The sequence below is a fragment of the Panthera pardus genome, unplaced genomic scaffold (genome assembly GCF_024362965.1).
Source record: "Panthera pardus isolate Hobbes unplaced genomic scaffold, ASM2436296v1 HiC_scaffold_2, whole genome shotgun sequence".
NCBI lineage: Eukaryota > Metazoa > Chordata > Mammalia > Carnivora > Felidae > Panthera > Panthera pardus.
Window position 1 is genome coordinate 147,446,647 of NW_026526765.1, and position 27,415 is coordinate 147,474,061.

General features: G+C 41.6%; 1 protein-coding gene across 6 annotated transcripts; it reads left to right on the forward strand.

Moving 5' to 3' along the window:
* Positions 1-26,727, forward strand: ZFP2 (ZFP2 zinc finger protein). 6 transcript variants are annotated; one of them, XM_053907562.1, is made up of 8 exons: positions 27-260; positions 2,523-2,619; positions 10,762-10,894; positions 11,150-11,242; positions 14,593-14,750; positions 21,568-23,035; positions 23,316-23,390; positions 26,252-26,727. In XM_053907562.1, the coding sequence occupies exons 6-7, from the start codon at positions 21,645-21,647 to the stop codon at positions 23,368-23,370; spliced, it is 1,446 nt and encodes a 481-aa protein (XP_053763537.1). In that variant the 5' UTR covers positions 27-260; positions 2,523-2,619; positions 10,762-10,894; positions 11,150-11,242; positions 14,593-14,750; positions 21,568-21,644; the 3' UTR covers positions 23,371-23,390; positions 26,252-26,727. The 6 variants fall into 6 exon arrangements, with proteins under 6 accessions (XP_053763536.1, XP_053763537.1, XP_053763535.1 ...); XM_053907561.1 differs by lacking the exon at positions 26,252-26,727 and having other exon boundaries at positions 1-88; positions 23,316-23,821; XM_053907560.1 differs by lacking the exon at positions 26,252-26,727 and having other exon boundaries at positions 11,147-11,242; positions 23,316-23,821.
* The last annotated feature ends 688 nt before the right edge of the window (positions 26,728-27,415 follow it).

Below are 27,415 nucleotides of genomic sequence, written 5' to 3' on the forward strand. Positions count from 1 at the left end.
GGGAAATGTAGTCCGGCGCCCCGGGCGTAGGCGCCGGGCAGGACTGCGTGAGCACTAGCTGCTCCTGCCCTGCTCGGAGAGGGAGAGGGTGAGTGCGGGGCTGCGGCGGGACCCGCCGGACCGGGCTGGCGGCAGGCGGAGACCCAAGCAGCAGGCGGCCGGGACGGCCTGGCGAGGCCCCTGAGGGGCGGGGCCGGAGGTGGATGGGCCCGGGGCAGCGCTCTCTCCGTCCCTGCGCGGCGCCGGGCCGCTTGCTCCAGGTGCGCCCTCTCTCGTCCCGGGAGCCCGGCTGGGTGGGAATACCTAGAGCTGAGGGCCGCCACCTGTCAGGAGCGGCGAGGGCGGGGGACCTGGTGCGGCCCCCCCGAGGGGCCAGTGAGGGGCCGAAGGCTCTGGGAGTCGTTCGCACGCTGGGTTCCTCCCTGCCGGCTTTCTCCGGGCCCCGCTTTAGAAGTCTCGGGGGGATGCTGCACCCGGTGCGCGGTCTGGGGGCTCCGGCACCTGCCCTTTGTGTAGACCTCGTCTCTCGGACGCGCCCTCTATGTTTCCCGATTCCGAGCGGTGCTGGCGTGGGCTCCCCTTGACCCATCTCCTCTAGGAATGGGGAGGGGGGGGGGTGGGCAACCCCGTGCAGATTTTCTATTTCAGGAAGTCCTTTTCTTTCCTTTTTTAAAGCAATTTTTTCTCCTCCTCCCCCATCCCCCAAAAAGAAAAAGTTCACTATAGGAAAACTAGAAAATTCAGAGGAGCATAAAGGAAAAAATTACCTGAAAACTGCATTTTGGCGTGTATATATATGAATGAGCATTGAAATGCTTTGTTTTTACACAAAGATGTAGACTTTAGTATCCTTTTCTCCATTTACTGTTAATGAGTTTTGTGGGGCCTTGGGTGGCTCAGGTCATGATCTCCCGGTTCTTGAGTTCGATCCCTATGTCAGGCTCTGTGCTGACAGCTCAGAGCCTGGAGCGTGCTTCAGATTCTGTGTCTCCCCCTCTCTCTGCTCCTCCGCTGTTCACACACTGCCTGTCTGTCTGTCTGTCTCTTTCTCTCAAAAATAAACATTAAAAAGGAGTTTTGAAATACATTTGGAAAGGGTTTGAAGTGCACAAATGTTAAGCTTCGCGATTTTTTACAAATGTTTTTATCTGTGTAAGTACCACTTGAGCCAAGTGGATAAAAAACTTTTTACAAAACATTTTTTGAAAACATCTAGTTATACTAATGTTTAAAAACAATTCTCATTTTAAAGGGTGTGAGAAAAAGTATGTTTGTGCCCTATTTACTCCTTCCTTTAAGCCTCTGTAGTCTTTCTCAGCTTTTTTTTTTTTTTTTTTGTCTTCCTCATCTGTTATAAACAATATAGGCCATCCCTGTCTCATTCTTTAAATCTCTTCACATGAAATTTCTGGGTCATACTGTAAGGCTTTTGATACCTCCCCCATCTTATTCTCTCCAGAAACATAGCAGTTTGTAAACATTTGCAGTGTGTGCCTGATGGACCCACATCAAGTCTGGGTGTTCCTATACTCTAACTTTCTGAGAAGGTTGTTTAAATTTACATTATGAACACTAATGAATATTTTTATGCAATCTGAGATTTGTTTTTAAATTTTGTATGATACAGTGTTTTCTAACTAGGCAGAAATGTTACATTTTCATATGGTTAGACATGAAAACCATCCCTTCAAGTCTGTGTCAAGTCTGTGTTTGGACATCATCTATCCCATTATGATCACAAAAAGTTCATCTGTACTTCTAGTACTGTAGCTTCATTTTATGTGCAAACTTTTATTTTCCAAATGGTAAGCCCTTGTTCTAAGTCCTAGTTCATCCTTTTCTCACTGATATGAAATATCACTTTTTCATATCCTGAATTCTTATGTGTAAAATTTTTTCTGAACCGTTTGTGTTGGAAGGGTTTTAATTTGTTCTACTGACCCTTTTCTCGGCTAGACTATAATCTGTGAGAGAGAAAATTTATCTGTTTGGTTTACAACTGTATTTGTAATGGTATCTCTCCCCTAGGGATGGTACCTGGTACACAGTTGGTGGTCAACAATATATCTGGTAAATGACTCAGCCTGTTCCATAACACTGTGCTAATTACTGTAGCTTTATAGATATCTGGTGGACAGGTCCTCCCTCATCATTCTTCCAAGTGTTTCCTGGCTGTTGTTAAACAACACAATTAATTTAAAAAAAAAACAAACCGTCTTTTCCATAATGATCTTTAAAATACTATTACTTGATATAACTTGGTTGGAAATATGTGAAGTTTATAAATTAATTTCAAAGAAGTGACAACTTAAGGATACTGTGACATCCTATCCAGGAATGTGGTATGTCTCTCTATTCATCCTTTATGAATCTAAATAGCTTAGTAAAATAAATTTCATAAATAAAAACTCCAGTTTTTCTTAAGTCAATACCACACGTATCTTATTTGGTTTCTCTGTAGGTATTTTATTTTTTGTTGTTGCAGGAGCCTCATTTCTCATGGTTTCTTTTCCTTCCCTCAGCTCCGTCTCCTCTGGATCCTGCCCATCCCCTAGGAAGGGTCCCACAGGAAGGAAAGAGAAGGCAATGGCTTCTCGGCCTCTGCCACTGGGAACTCAGGTAAGCTCCTTCTCTCTGAAACCTCTCCCTTACTCCCTACTACTTATTCCCATACTGTACTTGGGCTTCACTGCAGAGGACAGGGCTACAGAAATCTCTAAATCTGAAAATTTCCCACATATCCCCCATTAGTGTCCCTCAGCTCTGTCCTCAGCTGGAAGCCCTCATTCAGCTGGAAGCCCTGGACCGCTGGGCTTTTGGTGGTGCTCAAGGGTCACAAAAGGAACGAAAATCATATGAAAATTGGTCTGGGTACTTACAGGGTTTACAGACTCTCAGGGAACGTAAAAGAAGTCACTTCTCTACAAGATACAGTCATGATGACCGTACGTGAATAGGATAATAAGAACAAGTATGGCTAGGTACCCAGACTGTCAGTGTCCCAAGACCTGGAGGAGGACATCAGTGTGGCAACCACGAGAAGTAAGGTTGGATAGGAATAACTGGAGAAGATTTGCTGTGATGGACTTAAAGTGTCCCAAGATTAAATCCTGACTCTACCATTAATAGTTGCATTGTCTTGGATAAGTAACCTGACTTCCCTGAAGTTCCTAATGAGGATGATGGAAATAACCACACTAACTGATCCTTTGCCACATACTTGACATTCTTAAGCATTTCACCTGGTTCATTTCGTTTAATAATATGTACTTCCTGCGTCTGTTGAAACATGAAAGAATGTAAGTAAAAAGTGCCCAGCGTAGTTACTGGAATGTTAAAGGTACTCTCCGTAAGGCATTCCTAGCATTATTCCAGCTTGGTGGAGCAAATGTGGCAGTGACTGGTGGTGAGAAGGAATCAGATACAAAGTTTGGGGTCAAATGCCAGGAAGGAGGAAGGAGTTTGTGTGTATGCTAGGCATGGGGGTAGAAGAGGAGGAATTTTTTTTTTTTTTCAATATATGAAGTTTATTGTCAAATTGGTTTCCATACAACACCCAGTGCTCATCCCCAAAGGTGCCCTCCTCAATACCCATCACCCACCCTCCCCTCCCTCCCACCCCCCATCAACCCTCAGTTTATTCTCAGTTTTTAAGAGTCTCTTATGCTTTGGCTCGAAGAGGAGGAATTTTGATAAGAGAGTTGGCATGTTCCTAGCTTTCTTAGGAAGAAGCAGTGTCCCAACAGCTAAAAGAAATCATGCAGGGGCACCTGGGTGGCTCAGTTGATTGAGTGTCTGACTTCAGCTCAGGTCATGATCTCACAGTTCATGAGTTCAAGCCCTGCTTTGGGCTCTGTGCTGACAGTGCAGAGCCTGGAGCCTGCTTCAGATTCTGTGTCTCCCTCTCTCTCTGCCCCTCCCCTGCTCGTGCTCTGTCTCTCTCTCTCTCTCTCTCAAAAATAAACAAACATAGAAAGAAAGAAAGAAAGAAAGAAAGAAAAAGAAAGAAAGAAAGAAAGAAAGAAAGAAAGAAAGAAAGAAAGAGAAATCATGCATGAAAGAGTAGTGAGAAGCCCAGGGTTTTTTGTTTTTTGGGTTTTTTTGTGTTTTTTTTTTTTGCCCTGCGAGATTGCTTGCAAATGGAACCTGCTAGTTTTTACTAGAACCTGGAGGTGTTGGTCCTCTGGAAAAGGAATAAGATATTAGGGGGACTTGGTCCAGGAGACCCTAAGTTTTGTTTTTGTTTTTGTTTTTTTTTCTTTTTAAGGTTAGGCTTGTGTAACCTTGTCTCCTCCAATCCTACAGGACTTGTGTTTTGTCTGTTCGTAAGATCAGATATGTCACTTACTTATCAAAGGAACCACTTCAAAGAAGGCTTCATAAAGACAATTATTAGCTGTTGTGATTTCTGTTTCTGTACTACTTTCTCTCCTTTGTATTGTCAAGCTCCATTATAAAAGGCTTCATAACACACCAAAATATAGGCAGGAGAAAGACGGAATTTCTGGAAAAGAAGGTTTAAAGGGGGAGTGTTCAGAAGATTTTGGTTGATGAAGGTTGTGATTTGTTTGTCAGTAGCCTTGATTCTATTTAGTTAAAACAGTGTTTTAAAATCAGCTTTTTTCCCAGGTATAATTTATATAAAACAACCCATTTTAAGCATATAAATTCATTGAGTTTTGACAAACTTGTGCACCAACATAATCACTGCCCCAAACAAGCTAGACAACATTTTCATCACCTCAGAAAGTGTTGTCACCACCATCCAGTCTACATCCCCTATGCCAGGCAATCACTGGTTTGATTTCTGAATATTTCAGTAGGTGTTTCCTAGAAACAAGCTCGTTTTATGTAACCAAAATACAAGTACTGAATGAGGAGATTTACATGGATACAGTGCTATTAGCTAATCTGCTAACCTTACACATATTTTGCCACAAATGTCCTTTGTCTGGTCCAGAACCAATCTAGATTACAAATGGGATTCAGCTGCAACATCTCCTTAGCCTCCCTTATCCTGGAACAGCTCCTCAGTCTTTGTCTTGGATGACCATGACACTTGGAGTTGGGACGCATCAGTGCGTCTTTCCCCTATTGTCCAGAGATGTGACTGTGAATTGCACAGATATGATTCATATTTGCCCTTAAATTTTATCTTATTGGGGCACCTGGGTGGCTCAGTCGGTTAAGCGTCCGACTCTTGGTTTTGGCCCAGGCCATGACCTCACGGTTGGTGGTTCAAGCCCCGCATTGGGCTCTGTGCTGACAGTACACAGCCTGCTTGCAATTCTCTCTCTCCCTCTCTCTCTGCCCCTCCCCTGCTTGTGCATGCATGCCCTCTCTCTCTCTCAAAATAAACTTAAAAATAAATTTAATCTTCTTTTTCTGAACATAAATACTAGGCATGTAGTTGTAAAAAAAATTCTTAAGGCTACAATATATAATTACAGGTCTCAAGCCCTCAAAACTAAGCATTCTTCTGGCCTTTTAAATACCTATTTACATCCTTTGTCCAGTTTTATACTGGGTGGTTTATGTATAAAAGAAGCCTCTTATGTAATGTGGATACTAATCCTTTGCCATAAATCACCAATATTATTTATTCCCTGTCATTTTTCTTTTATATCTGTTTATAACATCTTCTGCCAGAAATCAGTTTTGGAAGTTTTATGCAGTTAACTTTCCTTTTCCTTTGTTTGGCTTTGGAATCAGGCTCTGATAGGCTTTCTGTATCCTAAGATTATATAAATATTCTTCTACATTTTCAATTAGTTTTATCATGTTAAATTTACATCCTTGGGCTATATGGAATTTATTGTATATAATGAGAGATTGTAGTCCAACTTCATTTAAATTTTTTTTTAATGTTTTATTTATTTTTGAGAGAGAGAGAGAGAGAGAGCACAAGCAGGGAAGGGGCGGAGAGAGAGGGAGACACAGAATCCGAAGCAGGCTCCAGGCTCTGAGCTGTCAGTGCAGAGCCTGAGATGGAGCTTGAACTCAAGAGCTGTGAGGTCATGACCTGAGCTAAAGTCAGACACTTAACCGACAACCGACCGAGCCACCCAGGTGCTCCTAGTCCAACTTCATTTAAAGATGTGGTGAAGCATTGCATCATCCATTTGCTAAACAGGGATTGAGCACCCGCCTACCACATGTTATGTGGTTACGCTCCGAAGAGAGCAGTGAATGAGTCAGGATGGGTCCCTTTCTCCTAGATCCTGTCTGGGCACAGCAATGAAGAAGAAATAATCACTGAGGACACTGTTAGGTGCTGTGGTGGCCACCCAGCAGGGCAGCATGGTGGAGTGTGATGTCAGTTTTAGCTAGGCAGAGCCGGAGTGGCACCTCTGAGGAGCTGGCATTCAAACTGATGTAATCTACTCAATAATGTACTTATTCTCCATAGATTTGAAATCCTACCTTTAATGTATATTCTATTTATACATATGTTATAAAAAGTATATGTATGTGTCTGTATACACATACAGGTTTTTCTGGACTCTGTTCTATCGCTCTTGGTTATAGTACCACAGTATTTTATTTGTTTATAATTTATTTTGTTGAAGCAAATCCCCCCCCCTTGATTTTCTTTTAAAAATTCTGGTTATTGGACTATTCATTTGCATTTACCTTTATAGTTGAAATTTATTATCACCAAGTTCCAACAGTAACTGTTAAAAAATATGCAATTCTGATTCGAATTCCACTAAATCTATATCAATTTGAGGAAGACTACCATCTTTTACAATGTTTATTCTTCCTATTGAATAAAAATACTACCCTTTGTTTTATTCAGACCCTTCATTATGGCTTTTGTTAAGGTTGATCACAAGGATCTTACATACTCCTATTAAGTATATTCTAAGGTTCATTTTTTGTTGTTGCTATTGTGATTGAGATTTAACCATGATTGTGGTTTTTTTTAAGTTGGATTGCTAAGAATTATATCTGAAAACATTTCGTAGCTGTTGTGACTCAAACTTCACTATCATACTTTCTTTATAAATTATACTTTTATCATTTAAAATATCCCTATTCATTCCATTTGATTCTTAACGTTTTCAAAGAATAACAAGATCAAAAAGCCTGTGTTTTTAGGTTTAAGAAAGCTTTTTCATGAATGAGATAAACCCATGAATCTGCTTATTTCAAACACCATGAGATACCCTGTGCTTTTAACATGCTGGGGAAGAAAAAGACCTATATGGAGTGGAAAGGAGAAAGGGAAAAACATCTGAAGGGATTAGCAGCAAATATATTTTATGGACGACAGAGATTAACAACAAATATATTTTATGAATAATATAATTGTTTCACTTTGGCCTTTTAAAATGCTCTTTTGTACTTATCTAAGTCAGTCTTCATGAGTCCTTTTATAGTTCAGGGATCCAGAGTGTTTCGTAGTAAAGACAAGCTCTGTGGCAACTTGGGAGCTCTGCTCTTCGGGTGACAAGAATACAGGAAAGTGGGGAAGACCCATAGCCCATAGGTGTCTGAATCTGAGCTTCTAATTTTGTCCAATATATTCAGCTAACAAGATAATTTATTGAAAAAAAAGTGGATTAATTTTTGGAAAGAGAATGTCCTATTTCTGATGTTACCTTCTTTTACAAAGAAGGGGCTTATGTTTTGTTTCCACGTATATTCTATCTTATCTGCTATTTATATGTTCTCCTCCCTGTTTCTTCTTTTTTCTTTTCTCCTTGCTTTCTTTTTATTTGCATTTGCTGTATCTTGTCTCTATCCCCCTACATAATTATTTTTTAACTTTGTATTTTAGGTCTATCTCTTGTATGTGCTAAATTTGAAACCAACTTGAGAGTTTTTCTTTTTAAAAAAATTTTTTTAAATTTATTTATTTATTTTGAGAGGCAGAAGGACAAGAGAGCATGAGCTGGACAGGGGCAGAGAGAGAGAATTCCAAGCAGGCTCTGTGCTGACACATTACAGAGCCTGATGTAAGGCTCGAACCCATGAATCATGAGATCATGACCTGAGCCAAAACCAAGAATCAGATACTTAGCCAGCTGAGCCACCCAGGTACCCCAAGAGTTTTTGTCTTTTTAATAGAGAAAGTCAATTCATTTACGTATGTTGTTATACAGTATCAGGTCTTTTTCTGATTATTTAATTATCTAGGTGTATTATGCTTTCTTGTGTCCTTTTTTTTTTTTTAACATTTGTTTATCTTTGAGAGAGAGAGAGAAAAAAGCGTGAGTGGGGGAGGGGCAGAGAGAGACATACACAGAAGCTGAAGCAGGCTCCAGGCTCTGAGCTGCCAGTACAGAGCCTCATGCGGGGCTTGAACTCATGAACTGTGAGGTCATGACCTGAAGTCGGACGCTTAACCGACTGAGCCACCCAGGCACCTCTTTTGTGTCCTTTCTTAAGGACATTTGTTAAACTGATGATTTTTCTTGGTTGGTTTTTTTCCTTTCATAAAATGGAAGTTCTGTCGTGTAATTAGATCCTACTAGTAGCTATCTTTACATTTCTTGACAATATTTGTGAGTGGTTTTTAACATTTTTTTTAATGTTGATATATTCATTAATTAGGAGAAAATGAGGAGGTAGAAAGCAAATGAACTCTGCCTCTGTTTTGACACTTTTTCTGGAGATTCACAGCCAGCAGGATATAAAACACACAAATTTTTTGGACGTCAGTTCCGTCCCATCTGTGGTCTCTGGGCCTTTTATGCCCTCTGCCCACTTACACAGCACAGCACCTTGTCCACTGCTTTATTCCCATTATCTAGTCCCTACTTCTTTCCATACCGTCTTTCATCTTTTTCAGAGAAGTTTGAAATAATTTCATGTAGCTGCTTCTTATTCCTGATCTTCCATTTAGCACTTCATCCACTGTAAGCTGACTTCTGCCTTCACCACTCTGTGGAAATTAGCTAATTTTCCAACCAGCAGCTCTCTTTTCAGTCATCATTCTGTTTGACCCACTCCTTCCTCCCTGAAACTCTCTTTCCTCCTACCTGAGTCTCCTTCCCTCTCAATCCCTCCTCCCACACCCCCTTCCCCCACTCTCTCTGATGGGGGTTGGTTGCAAGGGTTCTTTTCTTGGCTGCCTTCTCTTCTCACAACACAAGGAGTTAGATGTAGATGGCCTTTGGTTTGAGTCCCCAGCTGTGTGATCTTGGAGATGTGATTTAACCATTTTCATCCTCAGATTTCTCATCATAAAATGGTGGCTTTAGTGCTATCAGTCTAACAGGCTGTCATATGGATTAAATGAGGTGAGGTGTCAGACACACCTGTTAGTGCAAAACTCAGGATGTTAGTGCTGCCTTCCTGGGTTAGTCAGGGTTCTTCAAAGAAACAGAACCCAGAGGATATACATAGATATAGAAAGAAGTTATAAGGAATTGGCCCAGGCGCTTAGGGTGGCTAGAGTCCCCACAGTCTGCCCTCTGCAATCTGGAGGCCTAGGAAAGTCAAGGTGTATGTAGTCCTACTACAAACCCAGAGGCCTGAGGTCCAGGGGACTGATGCTCTAAGTCCTGGTCCAAGTCTGAGGGCTCAAGAGGTATGAAGGCCAGAGAAGGAGGCTGTGTCAGCTCGAGCAGAGCCAGCAAATTTGTCCTCTCTTAGCCTTTTTGTTCTATTTGGGCCCTCAGTGAATTGGATGATGCCCTTCCACATTGCTGAGGGCTGATCTTTACTCAGTCTACTGATTCACTGGGAGCGCCCTCACAGAAACACCTGGAAATAATGCTTTACTAGCTATCTGGGCATACCTTAGCCCAGTCAAGTTGATACATAAAAGTAACCATCATGTGAACTCATTCAACAGATACTGAATGCCTTTCCCGTTTTGCTTCCTAGTCTAAGGGCTAGGGAACTAGGCTGAAATGGGCTTATAAATTTGAAATGCCATTTCCAAGTCAAGCTGGGTGTTTTACTGGTCCTCTCAACCATGTTCTAGATGTACCCTATTTGTACACGTTTTCCCTCCATTAACTGGGATTCCCGCCTATATTGTAAAGCCTGAAATTCCATGTGCTGCCTTGACAACTTTGAGCCTCATGGGGGCTCCAGAGACCTAGCTGTGAGTTCCCTTGGTCTCCTTGCCCCAACCCAGCAGGAAAAGCACCCTACTCAGCTAGCTCTCCCCTCGGCCTGACCAGGTGCACTCCTCCCTCCCAGTGAAACCTAAATGGGTTTCACCTCCTACCAGCCCATCCAACTGTTCAAACAAGCCAACTGCATCTTCCCACGGTAACCAAGGGTCACCTCACCCTCTTGTCACTACACAGCCTGTCTCCCACAGCCCCTGCTGGTTCACAAGTGCAGCCCCTGCGTGGCCCTGTATGGTGGGTATTTCCTCCTTCCCCAGGCTATGAGTTACTGATAAATTGCTGTCAGTCTTTTCCATCCAGTGCTGGGTGTCATGTGTTCACTCATCTTGTGCTGTTTAAGGAGCAGGATCCCTCCTTCATTAGTGGGGTAAATGGGAGGCGATCAGAACACCACCTACTTTTCTCCAGTGGTAATCTAGAGCAGCCTTCTGTATGTTTCCTGGTTATTCCCTAATACCTCCTCTTCCTGTTCTTAAATGCCAAAGCATTTTCTATATTATACTTATCTCTGATTATTTCATGATAATACACATTTTTATTTAGTTTCTTTTGGCAGATAATACATTTTTCTCACACAGATCTCTTTATCCTGTCCCTTCTAATGCTGCTTGTTTTTGCACTTCCCTCAGGGGGATTTTATTGGCATAATCCTTTGAGCATGAATTTATAGTTTCAGGAGTCAGTGACATTCAAGGATGTGTCTGCAGATTTCACTTGGGAGGAGTGGCTTCGTCTAGATTCTGCTCAGGGGAATCTGTATGGGAAAGTGATGCTGGAGAACTACAGGGACTTGGTTTCACTGGGTAAGAACCTCTTCTCGTAACTCAAAACCTCCCTGCTGACAGCCTTCCCCACCTCCTGACACCTTGTACAGCCGATGAAATTCAGGAATCTGCACTTGTAGTCCTGCTGTTATAGGTCACTGTTTTAGGGTGTTCTCTTTGGATGTGGGCTGGAAAATGGAGCCGTCAGAAGGCCTGAGGGGGAAGGGACAAGGACAGGTGCTGGGAATGGTTTACTCCATTCAGAACCCAAATTTAGTGTCTCCTCCTGAGCAGGGCATCGGCTTTCCAAACCAAATGTGAGTTCTCAGCTGGAACTGGAGGAACTGAGCCAGGTGACAAAAGAACTTCCAGCGTGCCTCTCTCCAGGTGAGTACTGGGTGGCGGGAACTGGCTACCTGAGTGTGTCCCCCCCAGAAGAAATCACAGTGGAGCTCCCTGGGTCTCTAGGAGAGGCTGCACCACCACCAACGTGTATTCTCTCAAATGCCTCCACCTTACTCATGTCGCTCATCCTCTTGCAAAAGTCCTTACCAGGAAGGGAGGGAATCCTGGATGAGGATTTAAATGAGTTATTATATTCGTAGCACTTATTAATTGCCTTGAACATCAGCAAATGTTAGCAATTATTATTTCCTCTTCTGTCTTCATCTGTACTCCGAGTCCCTTTCTAGCTGTCTCTATATTCTCTTTCCTCTGTTTCCTGAGTCTTTCAGCCATACCCTGTATCCATAGCTTTCTTTTCCCTCATTCATTTAAAGCTTTGTCAGCCTTTCTAAAGGAAACTAACGTTGATTTGCATACTTGTACACGTGTTTATAGTCTTCATTTAAAAACAAATGAAGGTGACTTTAGCCTTGTTATTTTCACTAGTAACCTCACATTTTACATATTCCCTTTCTTGTTCCTATATTTTTAATCTGCATCCGGATCTTTCTCCTCTAAGCATTTAATGCATTTAGTCTTTGTTATCTGGTTTCTAATCCCCATTACAACTGAAATTTCTCTGTTAGATGTTATCACTTTTTCTGAAAAAAAAAACACATTTTACACCCTTTTATTCTCTACTCAATATGAAAGCATTTACCACTTCTTCTTAATATATTTTTTAAATTAAAGAGATAGACACATATTTTTTGATCTCTGGATAGTGTATGGCTATCAAGTATAAAGCAATAAAAGAAATCAGTAAAATAACATATTGATAGGAAAAATAGAATCTTCTGAACATTGCTGCTGGTTTCCAGTTAGCTTTCTGTTCTTTAGAACAGGATTTTAAAGAATCACTGGTTCAAAAGATGTATTTTGTAGGGCTCATGCTACATACTGCACAATTTTGGATATTTTATGATCCCTTAAGGTAGCTTTAAGTGCCTTTACTATATAGATTTCTGTGGATTTGATTACTATTGCTATTTTTATTTATTCTTATGTAAATGACCTATTTATTCAACAAATATTTTGTGAGCACTAGGCCCTGGCCCTACCACTGTGGTTATAGCAATAAACAAGACAGGTGGTTTCCCCATGGAGCTTATTAGTCTAGTGGGAAGACGAAAAATTAGTAAGGAAATAAAGCAGGGAGGGAGAAGGGACAGGAAAGGAAGGAGGAAAGAAGGGAATGAATGACTTAGAGTCCCAGGGCCATGTGGAAAAAGCAAGCAGCATAGGGGAACTAGATCAGGTAACAGAAGCTGTGTTTTATTTATTTATTTATTTATTTATTTATTTATTTATTGGTGGGTTTTTTTTAGTTTTTTTTTAATGTTTATTTTTGACAGAGAGAGAGAGAGAGAGAGAGAGCAAGCATGAGTGGGGGAGGGGCAGAGAGAGAGGGAGACACAGAATCCGAAGCAGGCTCCAGGCTCTGAGCTGTCAGCACAGAGCCCAACACGGGGCTCGAACTCACAGACCGCGAGAGCAGGACCTGAGCCGAAGTCGGACACTCAACCAACTGAGCCACCCAGGCTCCCCAGTATTTATTTAATGTTTTTTTTTTTTTTTTTGAGAGAGAGACAGAGCGTGAGCAGGGAGGGGCAGAGAGAGAGGGGAGACACAGGATCTGAAGCAGGCTCCAGGCTCTGAGCTGTCAGCACAGAGCCTGACTCGGGGCTCAAACTTATGAGCCTTAAGATCATGACCTGAGCCTAATTCGGACACTTAACCGACTGAGCCACCTGGCACCCCACAGAGGCTCTGTTTTAGAGGGAGTGATCAGAGAGGGTGGATATTGAACAAGTAGCTCACAAAGTGATGGGCTGTGTGGGAGAACATTCTGGGCATAGGGAACAGTAGTAGGTGCAAAGACTCTGTGTTTGGCTGCATGGCCTTGGCTGAAGGGAAGAGTGCCATGAGATATGACGATTTCCTTAAACTTACTGTGTCAGTCCTTCTCTGAAAAATGTATTTCTATTTTTAAATTTCTGTGAGCCTTCTCATTCTGAGTTTTCCTTCCTTCTTATAGCAATCTTTTTAAAAAATGTTTTTTTAACATTTATTTATTTTTGAGAGACAGAGAGTGAATGGGGGAGGTTCAGACAGAGAAAACAGAGAATCTGAAGCAGGCTCCAGGCTCTGAGCTGTCAGCACAGAGCCCGACGCAGGGCCCAGACCCACAAACTGTGAGATCATGACTTGAGCCAAAGTCGGATGCTTAACCACTGAGCCACCCAGGCTCAGCAATCATTTCTAATGCATGCATTAATTTCTCTTGTCTGTAGGAGAATATGTTTTTGTTTTTTTGGTACATGTGTGCATCATTTCCCCCACCTTGTTCTGTAGATTACTTTAGTGGGTTTATATATGCTTTTTTCATGATCTCACTGTCATTTTGGTGGGTTTTCTGAAGGCAGCAGAGGTAAACACATGTATTTTTGATCCTGGGTTTTCCTCTCCTTTACCAATCTTCAGATTTCTCCATTGGGCTAAATCCTAAAGAGTCTTCATTTGTTTATGATTGCATTTCACACTGTATTTGCCTTGTCTCTCTGAATGTCTGTCTAGCCACTAGTGCAGGGCTTACTGAATTGTCAGGATTGAGCTTACTTTTCTTTATATCCCCTGCCTGGCACATTGCCTGCCAGAACAGGCACTTAATATATGTTTAAATGAATATGGAATGATATCATGTAGACTTTTGGGAAAGTAGGTGAAAATATAGATTTAAAAGTTATAATCCTGTTTGTGACATTTGTATCGATGAGTATCACTAATTAACAGGAAAAGAGAGTGAGAAAGGCAAAGTAGCAAAGCAGTAAGGATGGGGCCTTAAAGGACAAGTAGATTGGCTTGGGGCCAGAGATGCTCCAGCGAAGGGGACAGAAAAGAGTAGTCAGAGGAGGAGGAGAGAACTTAGGGAGAGCCACGGGAAGAGAGAAGCAGCGGGAGTGTGCAGGTGCGCTCTAAGAACTGGAGGGTGCTGTGGGCCTTCGCCATAAGGACGCTGAGGATGTGGCCTTGGGGAAGAGCACTTGTAGTGCAGAGGGAACTATGCTGTGGGTAGATAAGTAAAGATGTTTCAGACTGTCATTTCAACAGAGTTAACTTTAGAGGAAAAGGAAGAAAGGGCAAGAGCTGAAAGAAGTCAGAGGTCAAGTGCCTCTGGTTTGTTCACCAGCGAAGAGACTACTGTGTATTTACAGGAGCAGAGGGGAGAAACTGAAGACCCAGAAAAGTGGAGCAAGAGAATGATAACCAGAAAACTGGTGTGCAAACGCCAGGTCTGCTTTTTTCCAGGTTTTCTTCGATGTTACTGCCAGATTAAGTGATCATTTAGTCTTCTTATCCTGTCCAAAACAAGACAAGAAAGCGTCGAGGACGGGGTGCTGTATTCGGCTCTTGCCCAGCCACCATGACTCACTCCTCATAACCCTATGGGGTAAGTACTGTCAGCCCCTCTCCAAGTGCAAGAGATGGGCTCAGAGGGGGAATGACATGCCAGAAGTTGAACACAGGATTCTTATTTTGTTTTGTTTGTTTTCGCCTTCGGGTTTAATGCTAATTCTAAAAAAAAAAAAAAAAAAAAAAAAAAAAAAAAAAAAAATCATAACTTTCTTTCCTTGCCTTGCTGTCACTTCTTATTTCCAAGTATCTAGCAAAAAATGAACTTCTACATCCTGGCCCAACTTTCCTTTTAAAATTTTTTTTTTTTTTTTACATTTTATTTATTTTTGAGAGAGAGACAGAACACAAGTTGGGGAGAGGCAGAGAGAGGGAGAGAGGGAGACACAGAATCCGAAGCAGGCTCCAGGCTCTGAGCTGTCAGCGCAGGGCCCAACATGGGGCTCGAACCCATGAACCATGAGATCATGACCTGAGCTGAAGTCAGATGCTTAACCGACTGAGCCACCCAGGCACCCCCCAACTTTCCTTCTAGATGATCGTTTTACTTTTTTGTACTAAGGTTTTCATCTATACAGTTGGTACTTCATCATTAGATTTTGCCTCTTAGAAAAGCTGAGTAGAAAATGTAAAGACAGAAATGCTGTTCCTAAAGACAGCATTATTACTAGTAAACTTGTTAATGTTGAAATAGATGGGAATTATTAGTAATATGGAAAGCAGTGAATTTTTACCCTTTAATCAGTGGTCATTAGATTTAACTCCATTGGTGATCAGTTTTGAAGGAAAAAAATAAGAACATGTGTGAAGTATTAGAAATCTATCATCAAAGATTATGTCTATAAAATAAGAAACTGGGATTCTGTAATATTTTAAGATCTCCAGGAAGCTACCCTTTACTACCCCTAAACATAGAAACTTATTATTTGTGTTTTATACACGACTTTGTATCATTCTCAGAAATGTGCCGTGTGCGCGCGTACGTCTATGTGTGTAAACACATGTACACATACACACAGAATTTATATACTGTTACAGAATCCGTATTTACCTTAATGCTAATCTGATCTCCCTAATGTTTAGTACAAATGCATTATCTTTGCCTCCGTTAGTAGGAAAACTAATCTAAAAGACCAAAATAAGTGTAGGAATATCTATAGTTCATTGATCCTCATGCGGGGCAGGCCCACCCCTGCCTCAGGACCTCTGCACTGGTGGTTCCTTCTGTGTGGGATGCTCTTCCTTCAGTAGTCCTGTGGCTCCCTCCTTAGCCCCTAAAGTCTTGGCTTCAGTGTCCCCTTTTCATTGTGGCCTTTCCTGAAAACTCTATACAAAATTGTAAACCTTTCCCCTCACTCATCAAGTTCCCTGTTTCCATTTTATTGCTTTTCTTTTTTCCATAAGGTATGCCAATAAACTCCTAAGTATTTTACTTATTTACTATATTGACTGTCCTTCTTCCTCTCACGAAAACATAAGTTTCCTAAGGGTACAAATATGTTTTGTTCATTATTATATCCTTAGCACCCTAATCAGCACTTGGCTCAATAAATATTTCTTGTAGGACTGATTAATCATGTTCAGAGGATCAATCTGGTTGCTATATGCGAATGCACTGCAGAGTAGGAAGTCCAGTCAGGTGAAAAGCCAAATAGTCTGGTTGAGTGGAAGGAGTAGCTTAACTACTACGTAGGGGATAGAAGATAAAAAGAAATCGACTTGCCCTAGGAAGAGCGAGACCTGCTGCCCAAGTGCTATACCCACCCCAATTCTCTGCAGGCTCTTGGCCTCTGCTGTGGCCACTGTCAGCCATAAAGACTGAAGGATCTATATTCTCCCAAACCCTTTGGTCCTAGGGACTCTTGTTCATGTCCTGATGAGTACCAAAATTATATAAATCCTATAACTAGACATTTTAAGATCATAAGAGAGTATGAGCTATCACTTGAAAGCCCTGTTTAGGAAAAAAAGGAAAGGAAGAGAGAGCTGTATATTGTTTCACATGAAATAATAATGGTAATGATAACAGCTAACAATCAAAGAACGCTTATCCTGGCCAGGCATATCGCTGTGCACATTACAGGACCCTTATTTAATGAGGTAGCAAAATAGCAAGCATCTGAAACCTCATCCAATCTTGGAAGAGCTGCGATGGGTTTGTTTTTTTCTTTTTTAGTTTATTCATTTAATTTTAGAGAGAGAGAGAATTCCAAACAGAATCCACACTGTTCACACAGGGCCCGATGTGTGGCTTGAACTCACAAACTGAGATCATGACCAGAGCTGAAGTCAAGAGTCGCTCGCTCAACCGACTGAGACACCCAGGTGCCCTGGAAAAGCGACAGTTTTTGATCCTTAGTGCTCCAGTCCCAACCCCTCAACGTTTCACTAATTCTGAGTAAAGCTACCCTAACAGTTTTGTTTCCAGGGAGACAGTTGTGAGATCTGGGAAAAATAAAAATTTCCTCCCCTCTAAGTTGCCTAATGTATTGGTCACACTTTGGGAACAATATTAAATAGTAATCATCCTTTCCTTGATGGTGTTGTTAGTATGAATTGTAGTAGGTTTTTTTTGTTTTTTTTTTAATGTTTATTTTTGAGAGGCAGAGACACAGCATGAGCAGAGGAGGAGCAGAGAGAGAGGGAGACACAGAATCCGAAGCAGGCTCCAGGCTCTGAGCTGTCAGCATAGAGCCCGATGTGGGGCTTGAACTCAAGAGCCGTGAGATCATGACCTGACCTGAAGTTGGATGCCTAACCGACTGAACCACCCAGGCGCCCCTGAATTGTAGTGTTTTATGTGTATGCTTGGGTACGTTACTTATAATTTTGTTTTTGAATCGGGATTGGATGTTGGACATTATCAATTACTTTTGAAGCATCCATCAGGTTGGTAACATGTCCTTTTTCCCATGACCTATTAATATATTAACAGATTCCTAATAGTGAACATTCTGAAACTCCTTGGATAAATCCTTTGTTCAAACTGAATATTTAAGTAGTATTTCAGAAATGGTTTAGGAGTACTGTAATTACTACATCTTTCATATTTAAGAATGTTTTGGTTTTCTCTACACATGTATAGAGTACTAGCCATGTGGAATTCTTGAGTCACATCAGTCTTTCCTCAGTCCCTTGTAGACATGGCTTCACTGTCTTCTGGCATCCTATGTTCTTGGAGAGAACTCTTAGGCTAGTTATTTATCTATTTATTATTTTAAAATATTTATTTTTGAGAGAGAGCACAAGTGGGGAAAGGGCAAAGAGAGGGGGAGACACAGAATCCGAACGAAGCAGGCTCTAGGCTCTGAGCTCTCAGTGCAGAGCCTGATACAGGGCTCGAACTCATGAACTGTTAGATCATGACCTGAGCGGAAGCTTGACACTTAACCAACTGAGCCACCCAAGCTCCCCTCTTAAGCCAGTTTTTAAAAAATTGTTGGTAGTCCATTTTTTTTTCTACAGCAGATCTCCAGAATTAACTTTAGATCTCCAAAACCCATGAAAAAATACTGAATCTTACTGTTAAGTTTTCTGCAGTACATAATGGTGTTTCAACTTAAAATTATTATTTTCCAAAACAGCAAATATTTTGTTGTTCTCATTTGTTTTTAGAAATGTCATACAGAACATGTAAAATGCATGTACTATTTAGCAAAAACCTACAAATGCTTCTAATCCCTTTGTAAATGTTAACTAATTTTTGTTCTTACATCCACACTATGCAATAGGTGCTATTTAACTGATGAGGAAACAGGAGCACAGATAGGTTAAAAATAACCTGCACATGGTCACACAGCTAAGTGGATGGAGCCAGGTAGTCTGGCTCCAAAGTTGTTGTCTTAACCATTATGCCACGTTGCTTCTCTCTATAGTTCATAACAATAAAGATGAATGAATAATAAGGAAAGCAAACACCCAGACACTAGAACCCAGATTTGTAACATTGCTACTATCTTAGGAATGCTTTGTGTGAACCTCTCCATTTATATCCTCCTACCTCCACCCAGGACATAACCACTGTTCTCACTTTGTTGATAATTCCCTTTCCTTGCTTTTCTTTACAGTACTGCCATCAATAAAGGAATCTCTAAATGATAGTTTAGTCTGTTTTTCACATTTACTTAATTGGACTCTTACTATATATATTTGTGTATAGATAAATTATTCATTCATTCTTTTTGTTATATGTACATATCTTATTGTTAATGTTCACTGTCGTAGTTGGGGCTGCTATAACAGAATACCATAGACTTGGTGTCTTAAACACCACGTGTTTCTCATAGTTCCTAGAGGCTGGGAGTCTGAGATCAAGGGGCCAGTGTGATTGGGTTTCCAGTGAGGGCCCTCCTCCTGGCCCATGGACAGCTGCCTTCTCACTGCATCCTCCTGTGATAGACAGCAGAGATAGAGGAGGCAGGCTCTGTTGTGTGTGTCACTTCTTTTTTTTTTTTTTTTTTTTAATTTTCTTTTTAACATTTATTCATTTTTTGAGAGACAGAGTGAGACACAGAGTATGAGCAGGGGAGGGGCAGAGAGAGAGGGAAACACAGAATCTGAAACAGGTTCCAGGCTCTGAGCTGTCAGCACTGAGCCCGATGTGGGGTCTGAACTCACAAACTGTGAGATCATGACCTGAGCCGAAGTTGGACGCTTAGCCGACTGAGCCACCCAGGCGCCCCGTGTGTGTCACTTCTTATAAGGGCTTTCCCCTCATGACTTAATGACTTCCAAAGGCCCTCTTAGTATTATCTCACTGGGGATTAGGCTTCAACACATGAATTCTGAGGAGACACAAACATGAAATCCTTAACATTCCCTGATTTCTACTGTTATATATGTTTGACAATTTAGTCATTCTGTTGTTGGTGGGCATTTGGGTTGTTTCCATTTTTGCTGTTGTGTACAATGTTACCTTAAAACTTACGAATTGTGATATACCTTTGCAAGGTAGATTAAGTGTATGTACCTACTAGTGGGTTTGCTAAATCATAGTCTTTGTACCTGTTCTAAGTTACTAGGTAGTGCTAAACTTTTTCAAACATCTGAACCAAACTGCATTCCCACCAGTGGTATGTGAAAGTTCCCATTATAGCACATTGCTAAAATCTGAAGATATCAGTCTGTATTTTTTCATTTTGTTACTCAGGTGTATGTGGTAATCATATCTCACTGGCATTTAATCAGCCTTCCCCTGGTTACTGTTGAGATTGGGTATCTTTGCTAGTTTACTCACCATTATGGTTTCCTTTTCTTAAGTGCCTATTCAAGTCTCTTCCCCATTTTTGTGGCAGGCTTAGTGTTATGTTTTATAAATCTAGGTTCTAGTACTGTATGGGCCAGGTGTTGCAAAGATCTCCTCCCAGTATGTCACTGTTTTTCCTGTTTTCTTTCTTTTGATGCCTTTGAACCTCTACATAGTTTCCAAATTTGGTATGTTTTGTGTATCATTTATCTTTGAATGAGGGCAGTTCTGTCTGGAGTTTGTATTTGTCTAAAAGTGTGAATGGATCCTCCTTTGCCCTTTATGTTGTTTACTGGGTAGCACTTTGTTCTCAAAGAGCTTTAGTTGGACAGCTGGATAGGATAGTGAGGTGGGGTAGGAGGCAGTTCATGTGTTGCCTGTTGGTATTTCACACTCAGATAAGTCCTTTCTGGGGTTACTTGGTGGTATGTGTGTTTTAGAAGTAGAGCCTGTGTGGCTTTCCACTTTTTTTCTTTTTTGTGTGTGTAAGCAGGTGAGGTTATAAGGAGGAGGTCCAGTTAGTGCATACCTCAGGCTTCATAGTAAATTCTCCTGCCCACAGGCCTTTGGTTTGTTGATTCAATATTGATCTTGGTTCTGGTAATTTTGGTCAAGCTGACAACTGATTCTCAGTTTGTAGTTTCCTGTCCTCTGCTCTCATTGCCCCAGGCCATTTTGTCTAGGATAAGAAGTGGGTTCTGAGAAAATAAAGTCTTAGTGGCCACAAGGTCCTTCCTTTTAGCCTGCTCTCAAGCAGCTCAACAGATCCTACTTTGCCTTTCCCTGACACCAGTTCACATCTTTAAGGAATGGATATTTAGGAAAGGGTAGAGCCCTTTCAGCCCCTCTTACCTAAAGAGAATGAGAAACTTATAGCCTGTTGAAAGTTGGTGGGAGTGGGGGATAACCCTTAGATTGTGTCATTCTCCCTTTAATTTCAAGTAGGTTGTGGTATTTTATGTTCCAAACAAGCATATTCCCTAAGGGTAGTTTATGTGCATTATCTTACTTAATCCTCATCATATTATTTTTTTTATCTGTGAAAACTCAAACCCAGAGAATCAAATAACTAGTTAAAATGGTAAGTTAATAGCTAGGCTTTAAACCCAAGTATGTCTGACTCCAGAGCCAATAATCTTTTGCTGTGTCACACTGTGATGTTGTACAAAGATTTAGCGTCAGAACTAGAAACAGCATTTCAGGAGAGAAGAAACTGCTGGTGGAAATACCAGGTACAATGTGGCAGGGCTTTCTTATCTGCTCCCCCCCCCCCCCCGCCCCAATCCCACCTTGTCTGTATACTTCCCTTCATTGCATCTTCATTATTCAGCCTTGTCCAGTGGTCAGTGATTTCAGTGTCCATCCCTGCTGTGTACATAGGCTCACTCTTTTCTGTGCTTACCACCTCCTCTCGTTCTCCTGTTATTTATGGACTGGTTCACTGTTCCTTCCCTATGTTTTTCTTCCCAGTTGTAGGGACATCTTTGAAAGCTCTCACATGTGCCCTATAGTTATTCACAGTTTCATTCTCTTATTCCCACCTTATTATACAGTTTTTAGTTTCCCAGCACAGAAACCAATGTGCATTTGAATTTTTTATTTTTTTCAGATTGGAAGACAAGACTTGAAACCAAAGAGTCAACTATAAAGCCCAATATTACTGAAGATATAGCTTATGGGGTAATAATGGAAAGGGAAGGTCTCTGGCATTCTTCTTTAGGGGAAACCTGGGAACCTGATAATTGGTTAGATGGGCAACAGAAAAACCAGGATAGACCTCTGGGTCAAGTGTCAGTTACTCATGAAGAAACCCTCACTGAGAGGAGGACATGTGGAGGTAATGAATTTGCAAGATGTTCTAGTCAGGGGTCAATCCTTGATATAAAACAAAGTATTCCTGTGGGAAAAAGGCCCCATAATCAGAATCCACATAAAGAAGACACTAAACAGAATTCTGAATTAATTAAAACTCAAAGTATGTTTGTTGGAAAGAAAATCTATGAATGTAATGAATGTAGGAAAACCTTCAGCCAGAGCTCATCTCTTCTTAAGCACCAGAGGATTCATACTGGGGAAAAACCCTATAAGTGTAATGTATGTGGGAAGCACTTCATTGAACGCTCCTCCCTTACTGTACATCAAAGAATTCATACTGGAGAGAAACCCTATAAATGTAATGAATGTGGGAAAACCTTCAGTCAGAGCATGAACCTTACTGTTCATCAACGAACTCATACTGGAGAGAAACCCTATCAGTGTAAAGAGTGTGGAAAAGCTTTCCGTAAAAATTCATCCCTTATTCAACATGAAAGGATTCATACTGGAGAGAAACCCTACAAATGTAGTGAATGTGGGAAAGCTTTTACCCAAAGCATGAATCTTACAGTGCATCAAAGAACTCATACAGGAGAAAAACCCTATGAATGCAATGAATGTGGAAAAGCCTTCAGTCAGAGCATGCATCTTATTGTACATCAGAGAAGTCATACTGGAGAAAAACCCTATGAGTGTAGTGAATGTGGGAAAGCCTTTAGTAAAAGCTCAACTCTTACCCTGCATCAGCGAAATCACACTGGAGAAAAACCCTACAAATGTAACAAATGTGGGAAATCCTTTAGCCAAAGCACATACCTTATAGAACACCAGAGACTTCATTCTGGAGTAAAACCTTTTGAATGTAATCAGTGTGGGAAAGCTTTCAGTAAGAATTCATCTCTTACTCAACATCGGAGAATTCATACTGGAGAGAAGCCTTATGAATGTATGGTATGTGGAAAACATTTCACTGGGAGATCTTCCCTTACTGTACATCAGGTTATTCATACTGGAGAGAAACCTTATGAATGCAATGAATGTGGAAAGGCCTTCAGCCAGAGTGCATACCTTATTGAACATCAAAGAATCCATACTGGTGAGAAACCCTATGAATGTGATCAGTGTGGAAAAGCCTTCATTAAGAATTCATCCCTAATAGTGCATCAGAGAACTCATACAGGAGAGAAACCCTATCAGTGTAATGAATGTGGAAAAGCCTTCAGTCGGAGTACGAACCTTACACGACATCAGAGAACTCATACGTGAGTTAAGTTTTCACTGGACCCTTCACTAGGATTAACTGTTCAGTGATAATAGTCATGTAACATAGAAACCTCATAGATGTAATGACTGTAGGAATCTTTCAGTTGAAGTATAAATTACTATATCAGATAATACAGACCACTGCAGGAAAAACCATATAAAATAGAAAAATCTTAATTCAGAAAGTAAAACTTCCTCCTTTACATCAGAAGGTTTAAATAGCTCATGTTCTAAATGAGGATTTGTGTTGAAGATAAGTTCTATTGTGTCATACTGCAGATCTCCTTTGGACATCATAGACTTCACACTGGAGAGAAAATGTGAGAGTGCTTAACTGGACAGCTCAAAGACCTGGTATGTAGTCCTCATCTGCCACTAACTTGGACAAGTCACCTACTTTCACCAGGTCATGGTGTCCTTATTTGGTAAATGAGGGATTTTGAATTTAGAAGGTCTCAAGAATCCTGATTAGTTCTAAAATGCTATAAATATAACCAATATTGGGAAATCCTTGACCTTTTACCATGTTATATATGTTATCAAGATGCTCCTAATCTGCAGTCTGGTTTCCCTGGATGTTTTGAGTCAAAAGTCTCTACCTCTACCAAATGCTATTATTATCCCTCCATTTCCCCACCCCCACCCCCCACTGTTATTTTCTCCCTAAAACATAGGTTGATTGCTATTGGGTGATGAAATAACTGTACAGATCTTAATGCCATAGCATGCTGTTTTGAGTTCTCAATTAAGTCATTAAACTACTGTTAAATAAGCTAATTACAAAACAGTGTAACTTAAATATAGTCTCTAAGTACATAGGATTCAAATACATATCTTTGTATCATAGTCTATCAAATTGGAAAGGAAATGATGCTAAACACTAATAGACATGGAAATTTGACATAGTAATGAAATCTTTACAACTCAAAACATATTCAGAACAGTCATAGGTTTTATAGATCTACAGTGATGACAGCAGTTAGGACAATTTCATTTATTTCATACACAATAAGTGCTAGATATGTGATAGACATGATCAGAAAATCAGACTGGGGAAGGTATGTTCTTTGCTTTTCAAGGGCTAAACTAAGAAATTGGCAGTGGAGGAGAGGAAAGGAAGAATTCAAGCAATAAGGAGGCAGAATCTGGATAATGTGGTAATTGATGGAATGTAGGAACTTGAATTTATTTGGGTGGATGTAGTGCCATAATTAAGAACACATAAAGTTGACTGATTCTGTGGGTCAGTGATAAGTTCAGTCTGGAGGATTTTAAACAATCTGTAGGTATCCAAGTGAAGATCCTGACAGACTAAAATAACTAGCAGGGTGGTGATGAAGGATACTCTGAGCATACTGTCATCAAACAGGGTAAGTGGAGGAAGTAGAACCAGTAGGAGCTAAGAGGAAACAACAGCCAAAAGAAAAATGAAAAACAGAAGGAAAAATTAGAAGATGGTGGCACAGAAGTAAAAGAATTTTGTGTAGGGTAAGAATAGTTAATATTTTCAAATGCTTTGGGGGGTTAAAGTAAGATAAAAATAGAAAACGACCTTTGGCTTTGGTTATTGATAACCTGTTAAATATTAGTAGGCTGGAGAGTGAAAAGGACTTAGTATCTTGACTGAGAAAGACATTTAGAAAGATAACTAGAGGGAGATTGGGTTGAGAGAGTATATCTATCAGAAGAGCTTTTTGGCTACAAATACTAGAAAGCCCAGTTAACAATCCTTACAAGCAAACAGGGATTTTTTTTCCTCATTTAACAAATCTGGAAGTAGGCTGGCATTGTTTCAAAGACAAAATTAATTCAATGCCTTGAGTTTCATGGCTTTTCCATCAGGGTTATATGATGGCTGTTCTGCTTCAAGTAAAACATCTGCATTCAAGGCAGGAAGAAAGGGTATGGGAAGCACTAGCAACATCTGTGCCTTTTGTCAGGTTTTCCCAGAAGCCCCTCAGCAGACTTCGGCTTACATTTCATTGACCACAGCTGTGTTATATGGAGGCCAGTCGCAAAGGAGGCTGAGAAAATACTCTTCCAGCCTCCAAAGTGGAGGTAGGCAAAGAAAAGGAGGTTGGAGAAAAGTATTGATTTAGCCAATGAATAGTCTGCCAAGAGTGGGTTTACATGATCACTGAAAAGAAGAGGTATGGGAGAGTCAAAGGTGCAGAAAGGAGGGGATGGACAGCTCAAAGTGGGAAAACAAGATTGGGGCAGAGGTAGAAGCTATAGAAATGTTTTTCAACCTTTTTCAAAAGGAAGGAAACTTTTCACTGGGAGAGGTGGGAATCAAGAAATGATGGGTGCAGAAGATGTTTGTGGGTGACAATGGAGGAGGTTCGCTATGGATGCTGAATCCTTGGGCAGTTCAGTCTCTTTGGGCTATGTGACCTCTACAGTCTAACTCTTAGAACAAAGACAAAGGGGGACTGAAACACTAACCTGTATCCTCTGAAACTCAGATCTTTAATATTTGTCCCTTACACTTAGTTTCCTCCTTTTCCCTTCACTTATTTCTTTTTCTAAAGGAGGCAGAGAAGAGATGAGTAGAAAATAGATGAAAATGATAAAGACAGCAGCAAAACAAAGGGTCAGAAGGAGGCACGGGACAAGGGGGAGAGGAAGAATGAAGTGTATTGAAGTCTAAGATGGATGCACTAGTTCAAAACGTGGTAAAATATTAACTTTTAGAGGAAGCAGCTGGAGAAATGGGTCAGCCAAATGGAGGTCTTGCTACTTTTTCAGGAGTTTTGGAAGTCTTAGGCGCTCAGTCATGATGGGCAGCCAGTAAGGAGGACAGCCTTTGGACCTCTCCTCTATCATCAGGGGCAGGACTCCCGGTTCCACTTACTGGGCATGAGAGCTTGGGCAAGACACTTAACATCTCCATGCTTCACTTATTTGCTAGCAGTGCAAACTCCATAGCTTTGGATTACATTAGATACTGATGTAAAGTGCCCAACATATTGAGAACATAGTTCTCAATAAATCTATTATTATCATCCTCATATACCTGAAAACAAAATAACATTCAGACTCCTTAGCATGGCATCGAGAAAATTATCTTAGAATCACTAGACTCAAAACAAATGCCTTGTAGAAAGGTTATATAACTGTGGGAGGCTGTCCCTCCCTGGGTCAGTTGTAACAGCCTCCTAACTAGTTTCCCTATATTTGCGTTCTAGCCTCACCACAGTCTCTTCTCCCTACAGCTGACCAGAGATTCTTTCAAAATGTGCTCAGCCACATCACTCTTGCACAGACTCCTTCAATGGCTTCCCATCACACATAGAACAAATCCAAAGGTCTTGGATGGACTTCAAGGTCTCTAGTACCCTTCAAACTACCTCTCCAACTCTCCCTTGTTCACTCTACGCCCTCTCCAGTCCCGTTAGCCTTGCAAAGCCTCAGGCCCACCAAGCACACTCCTGTCTCTGGACATCGCTGTCCCCTCCCCCTTGGACGGCTCTTCCCCAGATAGTCACATGGTTTCCTCTCTCGCGGTATTCACATCTCTGCTCAAATGTTACTTCCTGAAAGAGAATTTCCCAAGACACTACTTAAAATAATCCCAGTCCCCACCCCACTGTCACAGGTTCACTGCGTCGTCGCTACCTGGTAAGTATTTATCTATGTTTTATTGACTACTTCCTCTCGACTCCAACCTGCGTTAAGTGCAGGTTTTCGCTGCTCTTTCCCCAGCCCCTAGAACGGTGTCTGACGCACAAGTGCTCCAGAAGTGTCAAGAGGATGGAACCTTCCATAAAGCCCCAAACAAGATCCTGTGGTGTCACACAAGTCACTGACACTGCTTCCTAAGAGGTGGCCGACAGTTTCCCAAATGACAAACCCCAGGTCACATTTTTGGCGCCGTTTAATTCACCACCGACAACGTTAAAACCTCCTCTTTCCATCCCGAGCTCAGTGGAAAAGCGTATTCAAAGGCAACGAAATATGTGCAATGGGATTTTCTATCCATCACCTCATCCCTGCCCGCCCCCACAGACATAACCCCCATCCCGGCGTCCGACACCGTCTCCTCGGCCTCTGGCTCCTTCCTTCCCCGACGAGTCGCTGACACCCAGGTCGGCTCTACCTCCTCGGCGTTTCTCCCGCGCTACCGCCCGGGTCCCAACCACCGTCCAAGGCAGCTGGCCCCGCATCCCGCCTGCCGCCCCTACCGCGCCCCGGCCCGGTCCCCGGGGCGCAGTCCCGCCGCCTCCTCAAGTCGTCTCCGCGCGGTCCTCCTCCAGGAGGGCGACTTTGCGGCTCCTCACCTCCTACTCCATCCTTGGGGACCGTCCCCGACCCGCTCCCCGCGACCGACCTACTTTAGCCCGTCGTCAACTTCTCGCTGTCTTTACGTTCCAGAGCGT

Excerpts from the sequence above, each read along its gene's own strand:
- ZFP2 (XM_053907561.1), top strand. The coding sequence starts at position 21,645 with ATGGAAAGGGAAGGTCTCTGGCATTCTTCTTTAGGGGAAACCTGGGAA. Across the intron at positions 23,036-23,315 it reads CGACATCAGAGAACTCATAC|ATCTCCTTTGGACATCATAG; the intron begins GTGAGTTAAGTT and ends GTCATACTGCAG.